Genomic DNA, 19,806 nt, shown 5'->3' with positions numbered 1-19,806 from the left:
GAGGCGTGTGCGCTGTGTTCTTCCGACTTGAAAAAGAAACGTTTCAAACCTGCTGTTTGTTTATATGCAGCTCCGGCTAAATGGCCAGTTAACCCTTTCCGAGACACCGTCCGGCATGCCAGTGACACACCCTGGAGCCCTGTTCTGAACCGGTGGCGCCCGCACAGCCAAGCGTGAGCACGGAGCCACCGTTGCCGGCCTGTTTGGAGAAGGTTTCTAGCCTCTTGCTGTAGAACTGACCTCCTGGCAGCCGCCAAGGCAGGGGAGATCTTTTCACAGCTCCTTGCACTCCACTGCTGCCGTCGCTTTCCTCCAGCCGGCATCAGGATCCGCCACCTCTCTCCTTGCTGCTCAGATCCAACTGCTGAAAACTTGGGGCGTGAGCCAAAGCCCTTTGCCTTTGAGGAGAGTTTCTCCGTTGATTTCCCTGGGCTCTGGATCAGGCCCTAACTGCTGGATGACCTGATGTTTCCTGCTCTCAAATGCAACCCCCTGCTGCCCCTCACCAGGGAAGTTCAAACAATCCCGCAGGTGTTACAAACATTGGCCAGAGCTCCAGAACAAGAGGGAACTGCCCCCACCCACTTATCCCAGTGAGGCTAAGCCATTGCAACACACACAGTGCCTTGCAGCATTCCGAAAGTCCTGGAGTTCAGGGAAACACAAGGAGCATGATATGGGTCCTGCCTTTGGTGTGGATTTCTCCAGGAGCCTGGAGGGCTCAGGGAGCTGCTCATAGGGCACAGAGCCTTTGACATCCAGGCACCAGCTCAGATATAACCGAAATCCCTGCCAAAGGCCAGGGAAAGATTCCCACTGGTTCAAGTGCGAGTCAGATCCCGTCCAATGTCACCACCCTCCGGCCTCTGTGAAATGAGTCTCTGGCTGGTTCCTAAGAGACAGGGGTGCATGCGGCAGAAGCTGCTCTTGCTTTTGTCACCGACAGGCTCCTTTGTTGCCTGTGACAGCAAGCAGCCAAGCTCTAAACTGGCAGGGAAAGCAAGCTCCCCTTTCACCTCCAGGTGTAAGGAGGGCAGATAACCGGAGCGGGTCTGCTGCCAACTGCCCATAAAATGCAGGTTGAACCTCTGTAATCCGGCACCCTGGGGACCTGACTGGTGCTGGATGAGAATTTGCCAGAGCAGGGAGGTCAGTATTGCCTAGCAGCATTACCAACACCTGCGCTGCTTACTGGGATCTTAGGAGACATTTAGGGGTAAAATATAGCTAAATAAAGCCCAGAACACTGAGAGCCAGGACTGGTGGCTGTCAGGAAACTTGACGGGACCATGGGAAACTTGGCCACATCCCTGATAAGTGGTCACCTCACTCAGTGTTTCTTAACCTTTTTTTTTTATAAAGTACCCCTTTGAAAGAAAATTATAAGTACCTCCAGACGTCTCTCGTGTACCCTTAAGAAGACACGTACCGCCAGTTGGAAACATGGTCCTTTGGTAATCGGAGGTCTTGAAACAAGTGTCATTCAACCTTTCCAGATGACTGTATCCTTTGCAGGAGTCAGATTTGTTTTGCAAACGACCAAGTCACTGTCTCAGTGAACTTTTAAAGTACACTGGCTTTACTAGTGGTTTTTATGCAACCTGTTGTAAAATGAGGCAAATTTCTGGATGAGTTGATGTGCCCCCTGGAAGACCTTGGTGTACCCCCAGGGGTACACGTACCCCCAGGGGTACACATACCCTGGATTGAGAAACACTGATCTAGCTAACTAAAATTATGCCAGATTCCTGATGTTGCTGGGCGAGAGCGGTCTGGATTAGAGAGATTCAACCTGCACCACCTTTGTCAATAGCTACAGACCCTCAGCAACAGCTCTTTCTTTTTAGAGTTCAGCTCTCCCAGTGGTGACCCATTTGTTGCCTTCACTAGGATTTTACCTTGGGTCTAGTTTTCATTTTCTTTTCTCTGCTTAACGTTGCAAACCCCCAGTGAGTCCCCTGCCCCATTCAGCAAGGCACTGGAGCACACCCTTTATTGAAGTCCCATTGATTTTGTGAGCCTGGGGCCCTGAAAGCGACTGTGTGTTAGTCTTACTTTAGGTACCTGTCTCATGCATGTTATACGGATCTGGAACAATATATGTTAGAGTCCCTGGGCCAGTATATTTTTTTTTTTGGAGCTGTGCTTAGAAAACCAAAAAGGCCGATCCCTGCAGGAACTGGGATTTTGAAGGAAAGTCAATTCAGTTAACCCCCAAGTGCAAAAGTTGAGTCTACACTACAGACTTCTGCCAGCACCGCAATAGAGGGAAGAGGTGTGATCCCCGACCAGCCTAGCTACGATGGCCACGGTCTGGCGTGTAGACGCAGCAACACTGGCAAAGCTGTGCAGATGCCTGTTTCATTTGCACAGTGTGGTTTCACTATGCTGATACAGAGCCCAGTTTTGCTGGTTGAGCTGAGTCCATGCTTTGAGTGTATTTCTGATATAGCACACCCATTTTCCTACACCAGTAAAGTGCCCTAGTGTAGATAAGGCTGACCTCACGCTGAGGCCAGTAGGACCAATGGAGTGAGAGAGGCTAGCAGGACCTGGCTCTCACTTGTTAACGCTCTGTCAGATGAGAAGAGACTTTGGTAGGAATAAATATTTCAGCAGTATGAGCCTCGTCACAGCAGCGCCCTGTAATTAGTAATATCTTGTAGGGCAGTGCCCTGACGATGCTTAAGAAGACAACAGCTGGGAGGACTGACAACACTGAACTGCTTTAACTAATTAAATGCACAAGGAGAAAGCACAAAGGTTGTTTGCCAAACTGATGCTGGAGTGTGACCGTGGGACAGAGGCATCGGGGAGTCTTTCAGGACTGTATCACTCTCTGATCGGTCTGTTATTTGCATGTGGTATTTTTTATTACTACTGCTGAATTTGCTGTCTCCTGTGCGCGGTGCTCAGAGCTTCACGCGAGCCTGAGCCGGTCTCAGGGTGCAGGTTTGTTTCCCGTTGGCCCTGGTTTGTTTGCAATCTCAGGACCGCTCTCTTCATGGGCTGCACGTTTGTTAGCTTGCCCTGTGCTTTGCCAGAGATTGGCATTCCCCACTTCACCCGTAGCTCTGTACCTGTGCCCCATGCTCAGAGCAAGAAGGAAAGATCTTGTGGGGACTTGAAACTGTACCAAATCATCATGGGCGCTGGACTCAAGGGCCTTCTGCGGTCTCTTCCAGCCCTAGGAGTCTATGATCATATTAGTCTATGTAACATGCTGCTGGGCTGGCTCACCAGGGAGTGCGCTATCTTGGAAGCTAAGGTCCAGGCTTTGAATCAGAGCAGAGGTGATAACCCAGGAGATTTACAAACTCCCAGCTTTGACTGTTGTTTGCATTTCCTTTTTGTCCGTGTATATAACGCATATCTTTTTGGTTTTCCCCACCTGTTGTCAGGTATCTGATTAAACCCACTTTGCAAAGACATGATACCTCAGTCCCCTCCATCAGCAAACGCTTGGTGTTTGCTTATGAATTTTGTGGCTCCACCAAAATCAACAGCAGTTTTGCCACTCAGCTTAATGGGAGCAGGAGCAGGGCCGGTGTGTTCTAAAATCAACATTGCTGCACATATGCTTCATTTTACCCTTTCTTTACACCTGTTTCTATTGCCTTCCATGTCAAAACTCCCATTACATGTGATGAGAGTAGAATCAAATCATTTTGTCAATGAAATCAAAGCCACTGTACTGTCCTATATTATCACACTAGCCAAGATCCTCGAAAGCAGTGACCGAGGGAAAAAAACCAAAGTACTTTTGTTGACTATCGTCTTATTCACGGAAGTGGGAAAAGTACCCCAAAAGTTACTTGAGTAGAAGTGCAGCTGCTTTGCCATCTGGATACTTGAGTACAATAAAGATGTGATGTGTGTGTACTTTTACACAAGTAATTTTCTAGCGGGGCACTGTCAACTTAAGTACATCCCCACCCCCCAAAAGCAGCCATACTTTTACTCAAGTTACTTTTGGGGTACTTTCCCCACCTCTGCTTGTTTACATAGTTCATGAAGAGCTACCAAATCTAGTTCCACCATGAATGCAATGGAACGACACTGTGCTGAACCATTCCATAGGGGAATCTCTTAGCAGTGGCAGCATCATGCCCAGCGAGCCTATTCCCTGGCACATGTAGCTTCTTTCTGTTATCAGGGTGACTTCTTTGCCTCAGCTTTTGCTCACAGCTTGTTGTTTGCAGGCGTACAGAATTAAATCTCGGTATTTTGAAGCGTGAATGTGTCTGTTTAGTTCTTGCCCCTCGCAATCTCCAAGTCAGATCTTTAGAAGCGAGATATGGGCTGGGATCAATGCAATATTTGCAGGGCATTAAAGAACTATGGTGCGCAGCGCACGCCCCAGAACTTGTGGCATACATCTGCCTAGCCCCCGTGATTTCACTGCACATTTCAGAGTCCAAAGGTGATCGGGAAGAGTAAACATGGTCTGTTAAATTAAAACCAACCTCCTCCCCCTGCTGTTCTCATGGTGCAGAGGCTAGCATTCCCCAAATACCTTTGTCTTCCCACCAATGGAACTGCTTCTGTAGCTGGGCTGATGCTAGCAAAAAAGAAAGTTGGTTGGCTATTGTTTTTTTAAATTCTTTTCTGTTTTTCGTCCTAAATTTTGGTCTTTTATAACCTAACAACCAGCTGCTGGAACACAAAAAACCTGACCTGGGGAGAGTGCAAAAAGGTGAAGATACAAAAGCAGCTGTGGCCACTGCCACCATCCAAATAAACATTGGCACAGAGACCTGCCACATTCTGCTTTGTCATCAGGGCTCACAGTTCCTGTACTGCAGGGTATGTGGTGTGTTTCTTTCCTTTGCTCTGGTGAATTTCACCTCCCTTTCTCTGCACAGGGCTAAAGCCTTTCCTGCCAGAACTGACTCGTATTTCTTGGCTTATAGAAGTATTCCTGAGAAGCACAGTTTTTGCTTGACGAACACACCAAATTGCCCTGCTTTATAGGGAGAGTATAAGTGTCATGCCTTCAAAGCATGTGCTGTGTTTCCATCAAAGGTGGCTGTATCTTTGATGGGTCGGGCCCTACCTAATTCACAGCCATGGAAAACATCACTGTCAGGCCCGCCGACATCGGGGGGCCAGGGAAGGGGCAGTTGCCGCCAGGTCCAGCATTTCAAAGGGGCCCAGAGCTCCAGCTGCCACTGCCGAAGTAGTAGAGGTGGCAGCAGGAGCTCCAGGCCCCTTTGAAAGACTGGGAAATTCTGTGCTGCCTTGTAGTGCGGCTCTGAGGGAGCATGGGGGGCCAGGGCTGACTGCCCTAATCCCTGCCCCTTCCTCCCTTGGTTCCACCCATTCTAGGAACAGGTAGCCAGGCCCTCCTGAGCCTGCAGCAGCTATCGGCACCCATGATCACAGACCATGAAACCTGGTCTTTCTTGTACTTTTTACTATATGATGCCATGGGGAGAGCAGCATTTCTCAAATTGGGATCCTGTCCCCAAAGGGCATTGCATGATTATTTTAAAGCAGTGCCACCATTACCTCTGTGCCGCCTTCCAGGTTAGGCAACTGAATAGCAGTGGCTGTTGGCCAAGCACCCAACTCTGAAGGCAGAGCCCTGCTTTGCCAGCATCAGTGCAAAAGTAAGTGTAGCAATACCATACCATGCCACCCTTCCTCCTGTGCTGCTGCTGCTGGTGGGTCTGCCTTTAGAGCTGGGTTTCTGGCCAGTAACCATCTTTCTTCCACTGCCCAGCTCTGAAGGCAGTGTCATTTCCAGCAGTAGCACAGAAATAAGGGTAGCATTACCGCAACCTCTTACCATAGCCTTGTGACCAACCCCAGCTTCTTTGTGCGTCAGGACCTCCATAATAAACATGGTGAAATTTCAGATGTAAAAAACCAAAATCGTGATGTATGATTTTTAAAATCCAATGGCCATGAAATTGACCAAAAGGGACCACGAATTCAGTAGGACCCTATTGATAGCCTACTGGGGCTGCCAGTTAATTGAGTTAGTCACCCAACTGTAGCGCTCTGTTCTACAGTATTGGCATCCTAGGTTTAAACCCTGCCGATAACCATTAAATGAGATAGTTACAGATGTGTTTCCCAAGTCCCCTCATAAGGCATTGATATCTACTCTGCAAATTCATGAAGGGTTCTCCCTAGAATCAAATTGGCACTTCAGTCCTTAACCTGCCTTGTTGCAGTGAAAGGCAAGGAGAAGTGATCCACTTCCTTCAGGACATTCAGTTCATCCTGTTTGAATTTTAACAGGCAGTGGTAGGGTGCAGGCAACTCTGATGAAATCCACTTTGCTGGAGTTCCCAGCTAACATTGTCACTGCAGCGCTATGATTCTGTTAACCATATTAAGTAATTAATTACTTAATTAATACAATTAAGTAATTGTATCAACCAACAGGACGGAGCATCATAAAAGCTCCCAACTATTCCACAGGAGCATGTACCCTTGAATTGTGTCCATAGAGCTGAAGTTGTGGCAGTACTCCTCTCAGTCTACAGATGATGATGATGTTTGAAGATGATGGAAAAGAAAGGGGGGGCCCAAAAACAAACAAACCCACTGAGATTTAATTTGCATTTTCAATTATTTAAAAAAACGTCATGGGTTTTTCTGCCCAGAGAGATTTTTGGCCAGGCCTCAGAGCGAAATCAAAACCACCAGAAGTACTTAGACTGTTCACTTTTGTTTTTAGCTCAACTGCGTCTGGACAGGGCAGGGGTTGGCTCGGGAGTGGGGAGGAAGTCTGTACCATCAGCAAACCAGTTACCCAGACCACACACAACTGGTGTCAAATGCATAAACGTATCTTGCAGGCAAATGTCTAACTTGATTCTTGTTACATGTGATCACCAGGGTTACAAGCGCAGCATTTTCAGACTTGAGTGGCATTCTTCAATGTGAGTGTGTCCCTTCAAATGTCCTCTTTTAAAATAAAACAGCGGAAATGTAGCACTTTAAAGCCTAACAAATGATTTATTCGGTGACAAGCTTTCATGGGACAGACCCACTTCATCAAATTGTGGGTCTGTCCCACGAAAGCTCGTCACCGAATAAATCATTTTGTTATGCTTTAAAGTGCTACATTTCTGCTGTTTTGTTTTGTTGGAGTACAGACTAACACGGCGACCTTTCTGTTACTCTTTTAAAATGTTAGGCTCAAATTACAGTAATAGGGAATAGTGAGCAGGCAAAGGCACCTGGAGGGAGGATGCTGAGAAATGCCGTGGTCCGTTATTTCAGGATTTCTGTGGGCCATTACCTTCTTGGTTAAGGAGAGAGTAAAAGAAGTCTTATGGGACATAGTGAGGAAGGGCCGCTCCATAGTAGATTTTTAAACGTATGCTCTGACAACTAGTACAGTCTCTTGAGTAACAAAAAGTTGCTGCTCCTTTCTATCCTGCAAAATAGCTCCTAGACTCGTTATTCTTAGGCTCGGGTTACACTAGTGAGTTTTGCCAACAAAACTGGTGGAAATTTCACACACAAAATGCATTTTGTTGACAGTTTGTTGACAAAACTTAACACTTTTACCAGCAGCGTTCTGCCTCTCAGCCATAACGCTGCTGTCAATAGATTCCGTTGACAAAAAATCTATGTGGATGCTGGGGGGGGAGGTGCGGGGGGGAGGACTGCTCTCCGCAGACAAGGCAGCCAGACAATGGGCAGCCCTGTCTGCTGTGCTTCTGGGTGCCTGTTTGTTGGGAGAGCAGCCAGGCAGTCCCGAGGCTCTGTCGACAGAGCGGAGCACTCTTCCAGTTGGCTTTTGTGTGTGGCCACACTCCTTCAACAGAAGTTTTGTTGGGAAATCTCTTTCAACAGGGACTTCGATTGACAGATCACTGTAGCCATAGTAATTATTTTGTCAGTCTTTAAAGTGCTACATGACTGTTTTTTGTTTTGATAGAATACAGACTAATGTGGCTATTTCTCTGTTAATGTAGCTATAGTAACAGAGAGAAAGCCGTGCTAGTCTATATACTATCAAAACAAAAAAGCAGTCCAGTAGCACTTTAAAGACTAACAAAATAATTTATTTGGTGAGCTTTCGTTTCTTCAGACCATAGCCAGACCAGAACAGACTCAATATTTAAGGCACAGAGAACCAAAAACAGTTTACCAAAAAGATGGTGATAAATTCCTGAAGGCAAAATGGCTCTCTCGCATTGCTATCCGGAGTGGGACAGCCCAAAAAGCTTTGCTGTTTCTATAAAGCCACATTATGGATGAATAGACAGTCTCATTGGCAGAGTTGCAAAGGGAAATTCAGGGGAAACCAACCTGGAATTTGGAGTAAGAGAAGTGTCTCCATCCACAAGAAGAAAACAACACGAGGCTAACTATCCCAGCCTCATCTGCCTGCTCCACGGAAAACAACCTCCCATCAGCCCTTGCCACTGCACTAGTACAAACTTTACCAAACGGGGAAAAGTCCGGCGTGGTGATCTGTAAAGCTGCAACTCCACATGCAGAAACCAGCTCGTGCCCTCAGCAGCTCAGAATCTATTGTGTAACATCATGGTCACTCCCCAATTTTACTAAGGAATTGAGCATCTGTTTCAACTCACATGCTTGTTGCTATGATAATTACACAATCCAATTGCTTCTGGAGGCCAAGATTCAAACCCACCTAAAGAGATAGCAAGTTCCTCTGAGTTTGGTACCATCAGCCATCGCTGATGGATATTAGGCCGCATCAAAATGCGAACAGCACTGAAAGGACTGGCATAGCAAGAGTTTCTAGCATAGTTTAGAGATGCAACTGACCGGTTGTGTGTATCCCTTATCTAGACAAGGAGGTGTGTTGGAGTTCAGCAGTGGGACAAATGAAGGTTATTCCCTGAGTGAGTCTGTTTGTTCACAAACGAACAAACAAAAATCACAAGTTTTATAAATTTAAAACTGGGTGATTATTGTCAGGCCTAACGCCTGTTGTTACACCCCATTGTACTCCTGTTCAAAAGATTCAGACATCCAATCAGAGAGCAACAGCAATACCATGTGACTGAAGGACGGACACACACACACACACACACACACACACACACACACACACACACACACACACACACACACACACACACACACACACACACACACACACACACACACACACACACACACGAGTGATCTGCCGAAACCAGAAGCTGCACAAGAGCCCCCTGAAACCGAAATGGTGGTTGCAAGTGCAATTAATACGACTACCAATGAGAAATTCAAGCAGTCCTTAATGCACGTGAAGCCCCTAACTGCCAAACAACCGGGTCACCATGACCCTGGGCAGATGCGCTCACACACATCTCCCTGTTAGCAGACGCTGTCGAGACAAAGTCATTGCCGAACTACCAGGGAGCAATCAGGGTGTGTCGCTGAAAAATGAGGGTCAGTCAATCCAGCCAACAGCCCGGCCTCCCTCCCGGGGAGGTGTGTCTCCCGCGGTCAGTCCCTCCCGCCAGGCTGCAGGGGGGCGTTCCTCAAGGTGCCCCACGCCCGCTCCTCTCAGCCTCCTCGTCTCCGGGGGAAGGAAGTGCCCCAGCCCTGCAGCATCTTCACTCTGCGACTTTGTAACACTTCTGCTTCCGGAGAACTTTCCTGCCGGCGGGGACCCGAGCGACCAGCCAAAATGCGAGGTGGGGGTGGGGAGAGGAGCTAGGTTCTCTTATTTGCATAATCCCGCCTTCTCTCGATCCGGATTCGTTCCGAACGTATGAGGCGGGAGCAGCGCGCCGCTACCTGACTCCGATTGGCCCGGCTTCGCCCCGCGGCCCGCCCGTCCCCGCCCCCTGCTATAAAGGGCTGTGACAGGCTCTAGAACGCGGAGTTGAGTGTTGATTGGCGTGGCCGGTTCGTTGCGTTCCAGGCCTTGGTGCGCGGCCCCGTCGCGTGAGACCCCTCCCGGGGGACACCTGCTGCCCGGGACTTCCCTGGGCTCTCTGCGTGCGTTCTCTCGGCGCTGGAGCGGGCCTAGCGGGGCGGCCCCGGGCTCCCGCCGCCGGGAACATGAGTGACGGGGCGGGGAGCGAGCGGCAGCTGCTGCCCCGGCTCTGCTGCCTGGAGAAGGGGCCGAACGGCTACGGCTTCCACCTGCACGGGGAGAAGGGCAAGATGGGCCAGTTCATCCGCCTGGTGGAGCCCGGCTCCCCGGCCGAGGCATCCGGGCTGCGGGCCGGGGACCGGCTGGTGGAGGTGAACGGCGAGAACGTGGAGAAGGAGAGCCACCAGCAGGTGGTGAGCCGCATCCGAGCCGCGCCGGGCGCCGTGCGCCTGCTGGTGGTGGACCCGGAGACCGAGCGGCAGCTGCAGAAGCTGGGCATCCAGTGCCGGGAGGAGCTGGTCCACGGGCTGCCCGCCGCGGGGCAGGAGAAGCCGGAGGAGAAGAGTGACGAGGAGCCCCGGGAGGCACCGAAGGAGCAGACGGAACCCCCAGCTGGAGGGGAGGAGAGCCCCCCTGCGGAGCGGGTAAATCTGGGTCATTCCCGGGGCGGAGGGGGGAGGGGACCGAAGCGCCGGGACTGAGGGCGAGCTGGAGAGGGGAGGGAAAGGACCGGGCGAGGCAGCAGGGGGCCAAGCCCACGTGGGGTGGGAATGGTGCAGAAGCAGGGGAGAGCTCGTGCAGGTCTGGGGCCTGTGAGGGAGTCCCAGGGTCTGGGGGAGGGTGACCCACTCCGCTGAGCCTCCTACTCTGGGGTTTCTTGCCGAGGGTGACTTGCTCTGCTCCCTTCCAGTCTTGTGGGCTGCTCTCTGAAGACAGGCTACTGGGCTGGATGGGTCATTGTTCTGAGCAAGTGTTGGCATCCTTATGATACAGTCTTTTTAAGTGTTTGTGTTGGGGGCGTGATTTCCCCTCTGCCCCAAGTACTTTTCAGGAGCCTATAGGCCTTTTGGGGGTTAGCCAGTTTAACACAGTGGCCCTGTTGAGCTTTAGCTGTGATAACTGGATGCTCCCCTTTGCTTATAAAGTGTGGCCTGTCTGGGAAGTCAGTCTGCTTTCACTACCTCTCTGCAGCCTTGTGCTGGAAGGAGAGCCAGGGACAAGTGTCTTTTTTTTGGTCTGTGCTTAAAAGTTCCCTGATCTGTCGTACTGGGAGTGATACTTTTTAAAAAAAAAAAAAACAGTTTCTATGAAGTTGGATTTTAGACTGTCGCACTTCTCTCAAGTTTAGACTGGTTGATTTCATCTTCATGACTGTCACTGTCTCTTTTTTTCTTTCAATAACAAAAATGCTGCAATATTTGGTCTGTAAATACTGCAAGGATATGGGGAGGGGTGGGTGGAGGGAAATAACTTAACATTCATTTTGTTGTAACATTATTAAAATTCCATGTGTGTTTAAAAGTTCTCAAGTTTATAGTTTTGCCCACAGTTTAACTTGAGTGCCCCTTTTTAAAAAGAGACCATCAACTCAGAATCGATCCTGTTAAATATCAAACATTATATTTGCCCATAAAGCATCTTTGTGCAGTTTTTCCAAGCAAATGTTGTGTATTTTGTTTAGTTAAATGTAACTTCTCCCAAAAATCGGGGGGTAAGAGGAGGACGGAAGTTGTAGATATGTTGTCCAAAGGTGAGAGAGAAAAACAGATTCTTCTTCTGCTAAGTTAGATAACACTTCTAGTTCCTTTTCGGAGATAGGGAGAGGTTCAAAACTAAAATTTGAGGAATTCTCTCCCCTGCAGCCACATGAAAGAGTGACAGAAGTGGGGGTGGGGGACAGAATGTGACTATTCAGAGTTGGTAGGAATATTTGGGGGCCCTGGGCTGTGCCTGGGTCCCTTGTTGCGTTAGGTGCTGCATAAAGAGGATATGGGGTGTAGAAACTCCCCCTACTCACAATTAAATGTTACTTTTTTTTTTGCTTGCTATAGTTACATCTCACAGAAGAGTGGGGCTTCAGTCTGTCCTTTTTAAGCAGCTTCTCCTGCCGCCGAGTAACTCTGAGGCCTGCATCTTGCTATGTTGCTCTAGGTGGGATATTTGAAAAAAGGTTACTTCATAAAAGACTCCAAGTGTTGCAATGAGTGTGGTGTAGTTACTCTTAAAGGTCTGGATATGGGTCACGGCAATATGCCTCTCCATGTAATTCAACCTTCTCAGTGCTTATGGGACAAAAATGCCACCCTTGCCTGTGTAAAGCCCACAGACCCGGCTCATGTCGGGTGGGATTGAACCTGTAACCTTAGGGCCCAAAGCCATGTGCTGCTACTACATGAGCTAAAAGGCAGCTGCCACTTGACCTAGGCTGCAGAACAGGCTTCACTCTCTTGTCAATGGACTCAGTGCCTCTAGACTACCTATATGTCAATATAAGATTGAATGTTTCTCCCACTTTTCTGTATTTGTGTAGCTCTTAGTGAGGGGAGAAGAAATTAAGGCCTCTGTTAGGAGGAGATGAGTCTCAAAGTAAGTGTCTAGGGTCCTTTAACTCTGTGTAGCAGAGGATCTAGTTCTTAATTCAAATTGCTGTGGACTTAGAGTCCTAGAAGATTAGGGTTGGAGGAGACCTCAAAGGTCATCTAGTCCAATCCCCTGTTCAAAGCAGGGCCAACCCCAATTAAATCATGCCCTCTTACAACACTCAACAGAGGGAACCAGCAGCTGATAGCTACTTAAGAGATGGTATAGTGGGGACACTAGAACTTCACTGTCCTCCTTGTAAATCCCTCTTTAATTTTTTTTCTGCTGAGATGTGGGTTTTTGTTTTTCCTCTTAAAAACATGCAACTGGTCCCAAAAAAAGCCTTTGACAGTGGTCAAGCTGCTGGTGGTGTGCTGTTACCACAGTCTTTCATACTGACCAGTATCTTGTCACTCTCTGTTCTGCTTGACTGATTAAAGGCTTATATTATTCTTGCTCTGAAGAGCTTACCTTGCTTTTGCCAGGCCTCAAACAATGGGAACCAGGTCTTTGGGTGGTACCAACAGAAAACAACTAAAATCTAAATAAGAGAAGGGAAATTTTGATCCATGTTGGTTATAAGTCTTGAGAAGATGTGGAGGGGAGAAGGGACTTTGGAACCAAGAATAATTGTTCCTTACCTACATGAAATAGAATTCTAATGGATGCTCTACCTTCATGACCTACTTATGTGATGAAAAATATGTACCTCGTTGTGAAGAGTACATGTTGCCACAAAATGGTGGTCCTCATCAGTAATTCTGGTTAATCCAGCTTTATTATTTATCTTCCCACTGGCGAGATGAGAGAAGCATCTCACCGCTCTTGAAAGTGGGGTCCCTCTTTCTAATCAGTGTAAATATACCTTGTACAATCTATAGCTGCTATAGCAGGAGCGTTACTAACCAGAGCTCAAGGGTGTGAGGAGAGCCACCTGGCTCACTGACCTATGAGGTACCTGCTTCTGCGCTCTCAGGCCAAGGAAGAAAGCCAAGAGCATTTGATATCAAACAGGTGAGGATGTAAATAGGCCAAAATGGCTCACAAAGTGAAGGCTGAACTGTCACTATATCACTCTGTTGGTCACTCAGCTTTCCAAGAAGCTCCACTCCAACTTTGAGTTCAGCTCAGGTGCTAATGCCGATTTTTGAGTTCCAGCTCTGAACCCCTAAACGCTCTAGCGCATGATTTGAGTGGGGCGGCAGTTCGTCTTTCAGAAGTTTTCTTGAATAGTAGAATGCAAACCTCCCTGTGTGTTGCATGGTGGTAGTGGGGGATCTAGAGAGGCTCTGTGGAGTGCTGTCCTGATTACTGGCTACAACAGGGTGCCCTTAAGATCATTGGCACTGGCTGGACTTTGGTGCCTGTGCTGAGCCAACATTCTTACTGTTTTCCCTACTGAGTGTTCCTCCCATTGGACTTTACTCTGGAGCCAGAATACAGGCTTCTTTTCAGGGCACAGCAACCGTTGCTGGGGCAGGGGGGGGGGTATACAATTTCCATAAATTGATGGACATTGGAGCAGACAGATCTTGCTCAGATGCGCCCATAGCAAGATTCTGTGCTACTGGATATCTTACAAATGGGATTCTTACAGGGGTCAAATAGCTTTGGCTAGTCCCTCCTGCTGGGCTTGAGAATCACTTCCCCTCGCTCCCTGCAGCCTGGTCAGAGGGTAGGGTAAAAGCTGTGGTTCATCTCACCCTGTTGAAAAGAGAGGAACCGTCTCATGGTGTTGCTGGGAGAGTTAGAAAGAAATGCCCTGACACAGTTTGTAGGGGCCAGAAATCTGGCGTTCCCTACCACTGATCTTTAATATGTTGTAGGCATATCAGTTCAAGGTCCTGACAACAAGATATTGACAACATGGCAATGTGCCCAGAGCCTTAGGGAGCTCTGAGTCCTGTTTGCTTTGGGACAAACATCTCGTACCCTCCTTCATGCAGCTGCAACTCTAGCTTCAGATCCATGATCTGGGGGGAAGGATAGCTCAGAGGTTAGAGCATGGGCTTTGTAATTGTGAGTTCAGCCCTTTCAAGGGTACGGGGCAGGTTATATTAAAAATACAAACAAAATATCTGTCCGGGATGGTAACGGGTCCTGCTGTGAGTGCGGAGGACGGGACTGATTTCTCCAGGTCCCTTCCAGTTCTATGAGAGGTGTCTATCTCTGTTTTGACAGTTCAAGCCCCATGTCAAAACGAATGATAAGAATGGAAAAACTGGCAGTGCTGCCAGATGCCATCAGTGGGGTCTGCCAAATGGCTTTGCTGCCTTGCACATGTGCTGGTGTAAAGATTTTCTGACATGCGTTCCAGCCTATTGCAAAAACAGCTTATTTCGTGGACGGCTTGCAACTGTGCTTGGCTCTTTGACCGAAGTAACGGGCTGAAAATCGATGAAAAAATGTAGGTGCTTTTGATCAGTGATTGTAATTTTTCAAAAATGAAGGCGAGAGTGAGGCTTCGGGGTGGAGGGGAGAGCAGAGTGTGGCAGGAGTTAAGGCAGGGGTCTCAGGACAGGGGCCTGGGAGGCTGTAAGGGTTATTGGGGGTGGGGGGGTCACCTGTGGCAGTGAGGGTGATGGTGCTGGTGCTATGGCAGTAGCTCCTCCTGAGAATGCTGACGCTGCGCTCCCCTGCCAGCGGCTCCTTCTGGGAGGGGGCTGGGGCTGTGCAGGTTGGCACTGGCCTCCAGCTATCCCCCTTGGGCCTGTGGGAGCAGCCCCCAAGCTGCTGCTGCCCCCCCCCCGTACCCCCACAGGCCTGCAGGTTCTCCAGGGAGATTTGGCTTTGGGTAGTGACTGCCCTGTCCTGCAGCCTGCTGGGTCAGCCAACAGAATGCTGCCTTGCACGCTGGTCTCTAACTGCCCCCATTGCCAGCCCTGCACGGGTCTGGAGTCGGTGCTGGTGGTTTGGGAGCTGCCTCCAGTGGCCCCCTCTGTCCTGCAGCCTGTGTGCTGGGATGCTCCCTGGGCTGGCCAGGCTCTGGGTGTTGCCCCCTGCCCAGCTCCAGTGCCGCCTGTGGCCTACTGGCTGTCTGGGGGGTATCAGGCCTTGGAGGCTGCCCCTCCCTCTTGGAGACCCCTTCTTTCCCTGTAGGCTACTGAAGTGGGAGCAAGGCTGTGGGGGTTGCCTGCAGGCTCCCTCTCCCCCAAAGCTTGCAGGCTGTTGGGGGGGAGGGGGGCAGCCTCCCAGCCACTTCTCCCCACATGGCTTCCAGGCTGTTTGGCGGGAGTAGGCTCTGAGGGCTGGCTCCCCTCCGGCTGTCCCTCCCCCAACTTCCCCATGGCCTGCAAGCTCTCTGGGTGGGGTGAGGTTCTGGGGGATGTTCCCCATCGTCCAGCAGCGCTCCTTTCCGTATTCTGGGAAACCCTGGGATTTTAGGCACTTTCCAGGCACTTCCCACTTTCCAGGCACAAGCAAACCCTGACCTTGGTTTAAGTTAGGGTAGGAGAAAACTGCGTAACAAACTTTACGGTCATAGCTCTTGTGATTTAGGAGGCGTTCTTGAACAAACATAGCACAGCCAGACACACTGTAAAACCTCTCTCTACATAGATATGAAGTCGCACTGTCATCAGGACTAAGATAGGAACTTATCAGGAGGAATGAAGACTCTAAGTGGGGGTGTACTGTCCTTGTTCTCTACCACACCTTTGAATGCCTTGGGTGGAGGAGCAGGTACATTGCCACGTTTGGATAGTGATAACTAGGCTGTGATGTCTCGGGCAGGGAGAGATTGGATCCGTTGCCTCTGTGCTTCAAACTAAGGTCCTTGTGCGGGGCAGTTGTCCTTCTGGCAGTATTGAAATCCTCTTCTTTGATGCGTCAGGGCCGTTCTGACCGGCTCTGGTTTCATGCAGCCCTTTACAGAAGAGCCTCTGTCTTTCTCAAAATCCCCCCAGATTTTCCTCGGCGGGGCATGATTCTTCCTTGGAGCAAATCCCAGTCTACTTGTCAAAACAAAAAGCAGTCAAGTAGCACTTTAAAGACTAGCAAAATAGTGGGGGGGACTATTTCATGGTGCTCGATTCCAAAGGCAGCCTGCTCCGCATGTGGTGGTATCTGATAATCCCTACCTCTTGTAGGGCCTGATCTTTCTGCAGTGTAACCAAAGCTCCCTCTGAATGCTTGTTTCAGGGTGTGTGGAGGGGGCGGGGGCAATTCAGCACCTCCTGTGTTCCTTCACGCCAACAGAGAAATGGACAAACAATTGTGCTGTATGTGATCTCCCCGCCCATGGCTCGGAGTACCCTGAAGGTCTCGATAGGGCTGAGCTATCTCTAGAGCTTTGAGGCCTTTGGATGAAAATGCTGTGTAAGTGTCAAGACCACACAGAACCTCCAGATTTTCTGTAACACCCAGCTGTGGTTCAGAAAGCTCAGCTCTCCGTAGGAACAACAACCTGACCAGACACAAGGGGGCGGTCAGAAGATACTTGATCTACATTGCACAAGGCAGATGGACGTTAGCAAGTGATAGGGGAATATACGTTGGGGAGATGGAATCCCTGATCGGTCACTATGTGCACAGCCAGCATAGTCGTTACAAGGCTCTCGTATCTGGCATCACCTTTCCTTGTTCAGACCACGAGGCTCCAAGTATATTTGCCTGCTCTGCCCAGTCTCTTCGACCCGGCTGTGTCTTGTGGAAATGAGTCTACTCTCGTCACCAGGACAGAGGATGCTTGGTTGATGCTGGAGCCTCATCGGGCTCTGCCCTAGTGTTGCAAGCCTGGTGTAGGCAGTTAACCCCAGGACAGTTTCTCTTCCTTCCCAGAAGCGGGAAGTACATGTCTCCCATTTTGCAAGCCACAGCCAGTCTCTTGCAAGTCACAACCCATCCCCTGTGTCTCAACAGGTAGCAATAACTCGCCATAGGTTGGAACTGACACCTGCTGGCCCCTGAGGCCCGAGGGGGTGATGGTGAAGTGAAGAACTACTTGAGGATGTTCCCCTAATATGAGGAGCTCTTTCTCCCAGAGCTGCATGGGAGGGATTGGAAGGATCAGTGTAGGCCTGGAGACCAGCAGCAATTTTTTTAGGCCTGGTGGGAGGATCTCAGCCAAAAATCTGGTTTCTGAAGGTTGGACTGGTCACATGGTCCAGGTGTCCAATCAGCACCTCCCAAAGCAGAGTGGTTTTTTTGGAGTTGCAGGAAGGACAAAGGAGTGGGGTGGGGGGGCAGAGGAAGTGATATAAGGACGTGATGCAAGCACACATGAAAAAGTTGGCACTTGGGAGAACCTTGCCCAGGACTGTCCCCAGTGGAGACTGATAATCCATAAAGGGGTGGCACAATTTGAGGTCCCGTTGCAATGCTGGTGAGGAAAGGCAGAAGAGTGTCAAACTGCACGGTCCCCTTCCAACAGCTACCACCACCTGCTCCTTCTGGAATGAGACCTGCAGCTCCACAACCGGGCTGATCAGCCTTCAACAGACTCCCAGATAGGAGGGTGACCTGAAGATGTCCTGGTTATTGAGTGACCACCAAGAAGGAATCTTGCAATGTTGGTTCTGTGCTGATTAGCGACTGGCCACAGGAGGTGTCTGGGCAATCCCCACTATATCTCCTCCAGTCGAAGGCCAGGAACCTCCTATTGCCTTATTTGCTGCAGCAGGAAAGATAAAACCCTGTCCAGGACCAGACTTCCCCTGGTCCATTTTCCCCTCCCCTCCATCCCCCTTGAACAAGGGGAGCTGCTGAGTTCTGCTGAAGTTCTCAGCACTCCTACCAGGTTCCTTGGTGGGAGCTGAGGGGCCGTGGCATTCTGTCCCCTTGTGGTACAAGTGGCTTTGGGTGGGACACAGTGTAATGGCTGGTGGCACCCGCACCTAAGTTGGGCGTTGCTCAGTCCTTTCTGCAGAGGGGGCAGCTCAAGGCTCAGACCCTGGGGGAAGAAGAATCCGCTAACTGTCCTAACTCCTCAGCTGATCGCCCTCTCCACAGCGAGCGTCCTGGGGCGGGCGGTAGGAGGGTGGGGAGCCCTCTGGGTCCTGTCGGGGTTAATAATGTTGTGTCCAGGTAGCGCTCGCCAGATTTGCATGTGTCAGAGTCCTATTTGCTTTATCGGGCTGGACTTGACTTTATTTGCTTAACGAGCTCAGGGTCCTGTCCTGGCAGGAGGACAAGCTGTCATGCAGTGACAAGCCAGTACTCAGCTTTGTTCTGAAGAATGGAGGAAAAAAATCTGCTTGCTCGCCTGGTGCAGTCCAGAGAGCCGGGCTCTGCGCCTGAGCCCCTGTCCACAAACGCAAGTGGTTGTGCTTCATTCTGGCTCCCCTCCAATTCCCCTACACTGACTCCTTGGAAGGCAGGCGCTGTTCCTTCCTGTGTTTGGTTTTTTTTAAAAGAAACATTTGTCTCAGCCCTGAGTTCATAGTGCAAGGTCTGGGGACCCCAAAGATCGCAGGTGTGGAGCAAGAGCTGAGCTCCAATCCGGTGTTCCCTCTAAGCTGAATGCTTGGGCGGCCACCCAAGAGCTATTTGGCTGCACCCAGCTGACTAGCAGAGTGCCCACGCTGGGCAGCACGTGTTCAATGGGTGGTGCACGTCTGCACATAAAAACTGATTCCACACATGGATGGAAAAGTTAGAGGGAACACTGCTCTGTTCCCTTGTCCCTTGAAGCACCGGTCTGATTTTTCCTTCAGCTGGATCTGAAAGGAAAATCTTTGTGTATTTATGATTAAGCTTTGCATAATTATGACTGGGCATTTCTATGGTATTCCTCTCTCTCTTCTTCATTTGTATTTGCAAATCTGCTGGAAGGCCCAGGTGTGGGCAGGGACTCTGTTATACTCAGTGGGCTACAAATGCAGCATAAAGATGGTCCCTACTTTTATGGTAGAACAAGTAATGACGGATGGTCTGTAGCATCTGAATGTACAACCCTCTTCAGATCGGGTGTAAATATCCAGGGGGGAGAGGTATGAAGGGGACGCATTCAGGAGTAAGGCAATTGTACTTAGGGAACATTTTAGGGTAAATGTGTGCAGGGAGGGAAGGGGGGGGACCCAGCTAATGAACTAGTGGCTTATTCTGCAGAGACATAAGACCCGTTGCTTGGAATATGCCCAATGTGACCGCACAAAGGCCAAGACCAGTGGTTCCCAACCTTTTTGCTAGTATAGCCCCCCAGTCACATCCCCAAACCATCCATGACCCCCATGAAAGCAAGTTCTAGCAGCTATATACACTTCATTAAATGAAAAAGGAAATGACAGTTGGACAACGAGTAAATAATGTTGTTGGAAGATATTTAATCTAATAACTGATTGTAGCTTTACAGTTGATTAAACCACTTTTTTTCATGGACCCCGCCCCCCCGCAATACCCTTGCAGACCTCTGGGGGTTTGCAGACCCCAGGTTGCAAACCACTGGCCTAGGCCATAGGCCTAGGGGAGGGATTAGT

General features: G+C 49.6%; 2 protein-coding genes across 2 annotated transcripts in view; both read left to right on the top strand.

The window, feature by feature from the left end:
- Positions 1-4,232, top strand: part of RAB37 (RAB37, member RAS oncogene family) — a 72,922-nt gene extending 68,690 nt beyond the window's left edge. Inside the window, exon 10 of the mRNA XM_075014428.1 lies at positions 71-4,232. Coding sequence (XP_074870529.1) covers positions 71-80 — 10 coding nt within the window. The 3' untranslated portion in view covers positions 81-4,232. The remainder of the gene's footprint in view (positions 1-70) is intronic.
- A 5,571-nt stretch (positions 4,233-9,803) lies between these two features.
- Positions 9,804-19,806, top strand: part of NHERF1 (NHERF family PDZ scaffold protein 1) — a 40,630-nt gene continuing 30,627 nt past the window's right edge. The window contains exon 1 of the mRNA XM_075014588.1: positions 9,804-10,455. Coding sequence (XP_074870689.1) covers positions 9,997-10,455 — 459 coding nt within the window. The 5' untranslated portion in view covers positions 9,804-9,996. The remainder of the gene's footprint in view (positions 10,456-19,806) is intronic.

Source organism: Carettochelys insculpta, chromosome 20, assembly GCF_033958435.1.
Source record: "Carettochelys insculpta isolate YL-2023 chromosome 20, ASM3395843v1, whole genome shotgun sequence".
NCBI classification, from domain to species: Eukaryota; Metazoa; Chordata; order Testudines; family Carettochelyidae; genus Carettochelys; species Carettochelys insculpta.
The sequence above is the reverse complement of the archived record's forward strand: the minus strand, read 5'-3'. Positions and strand labels throughout refer to the sequence as shown.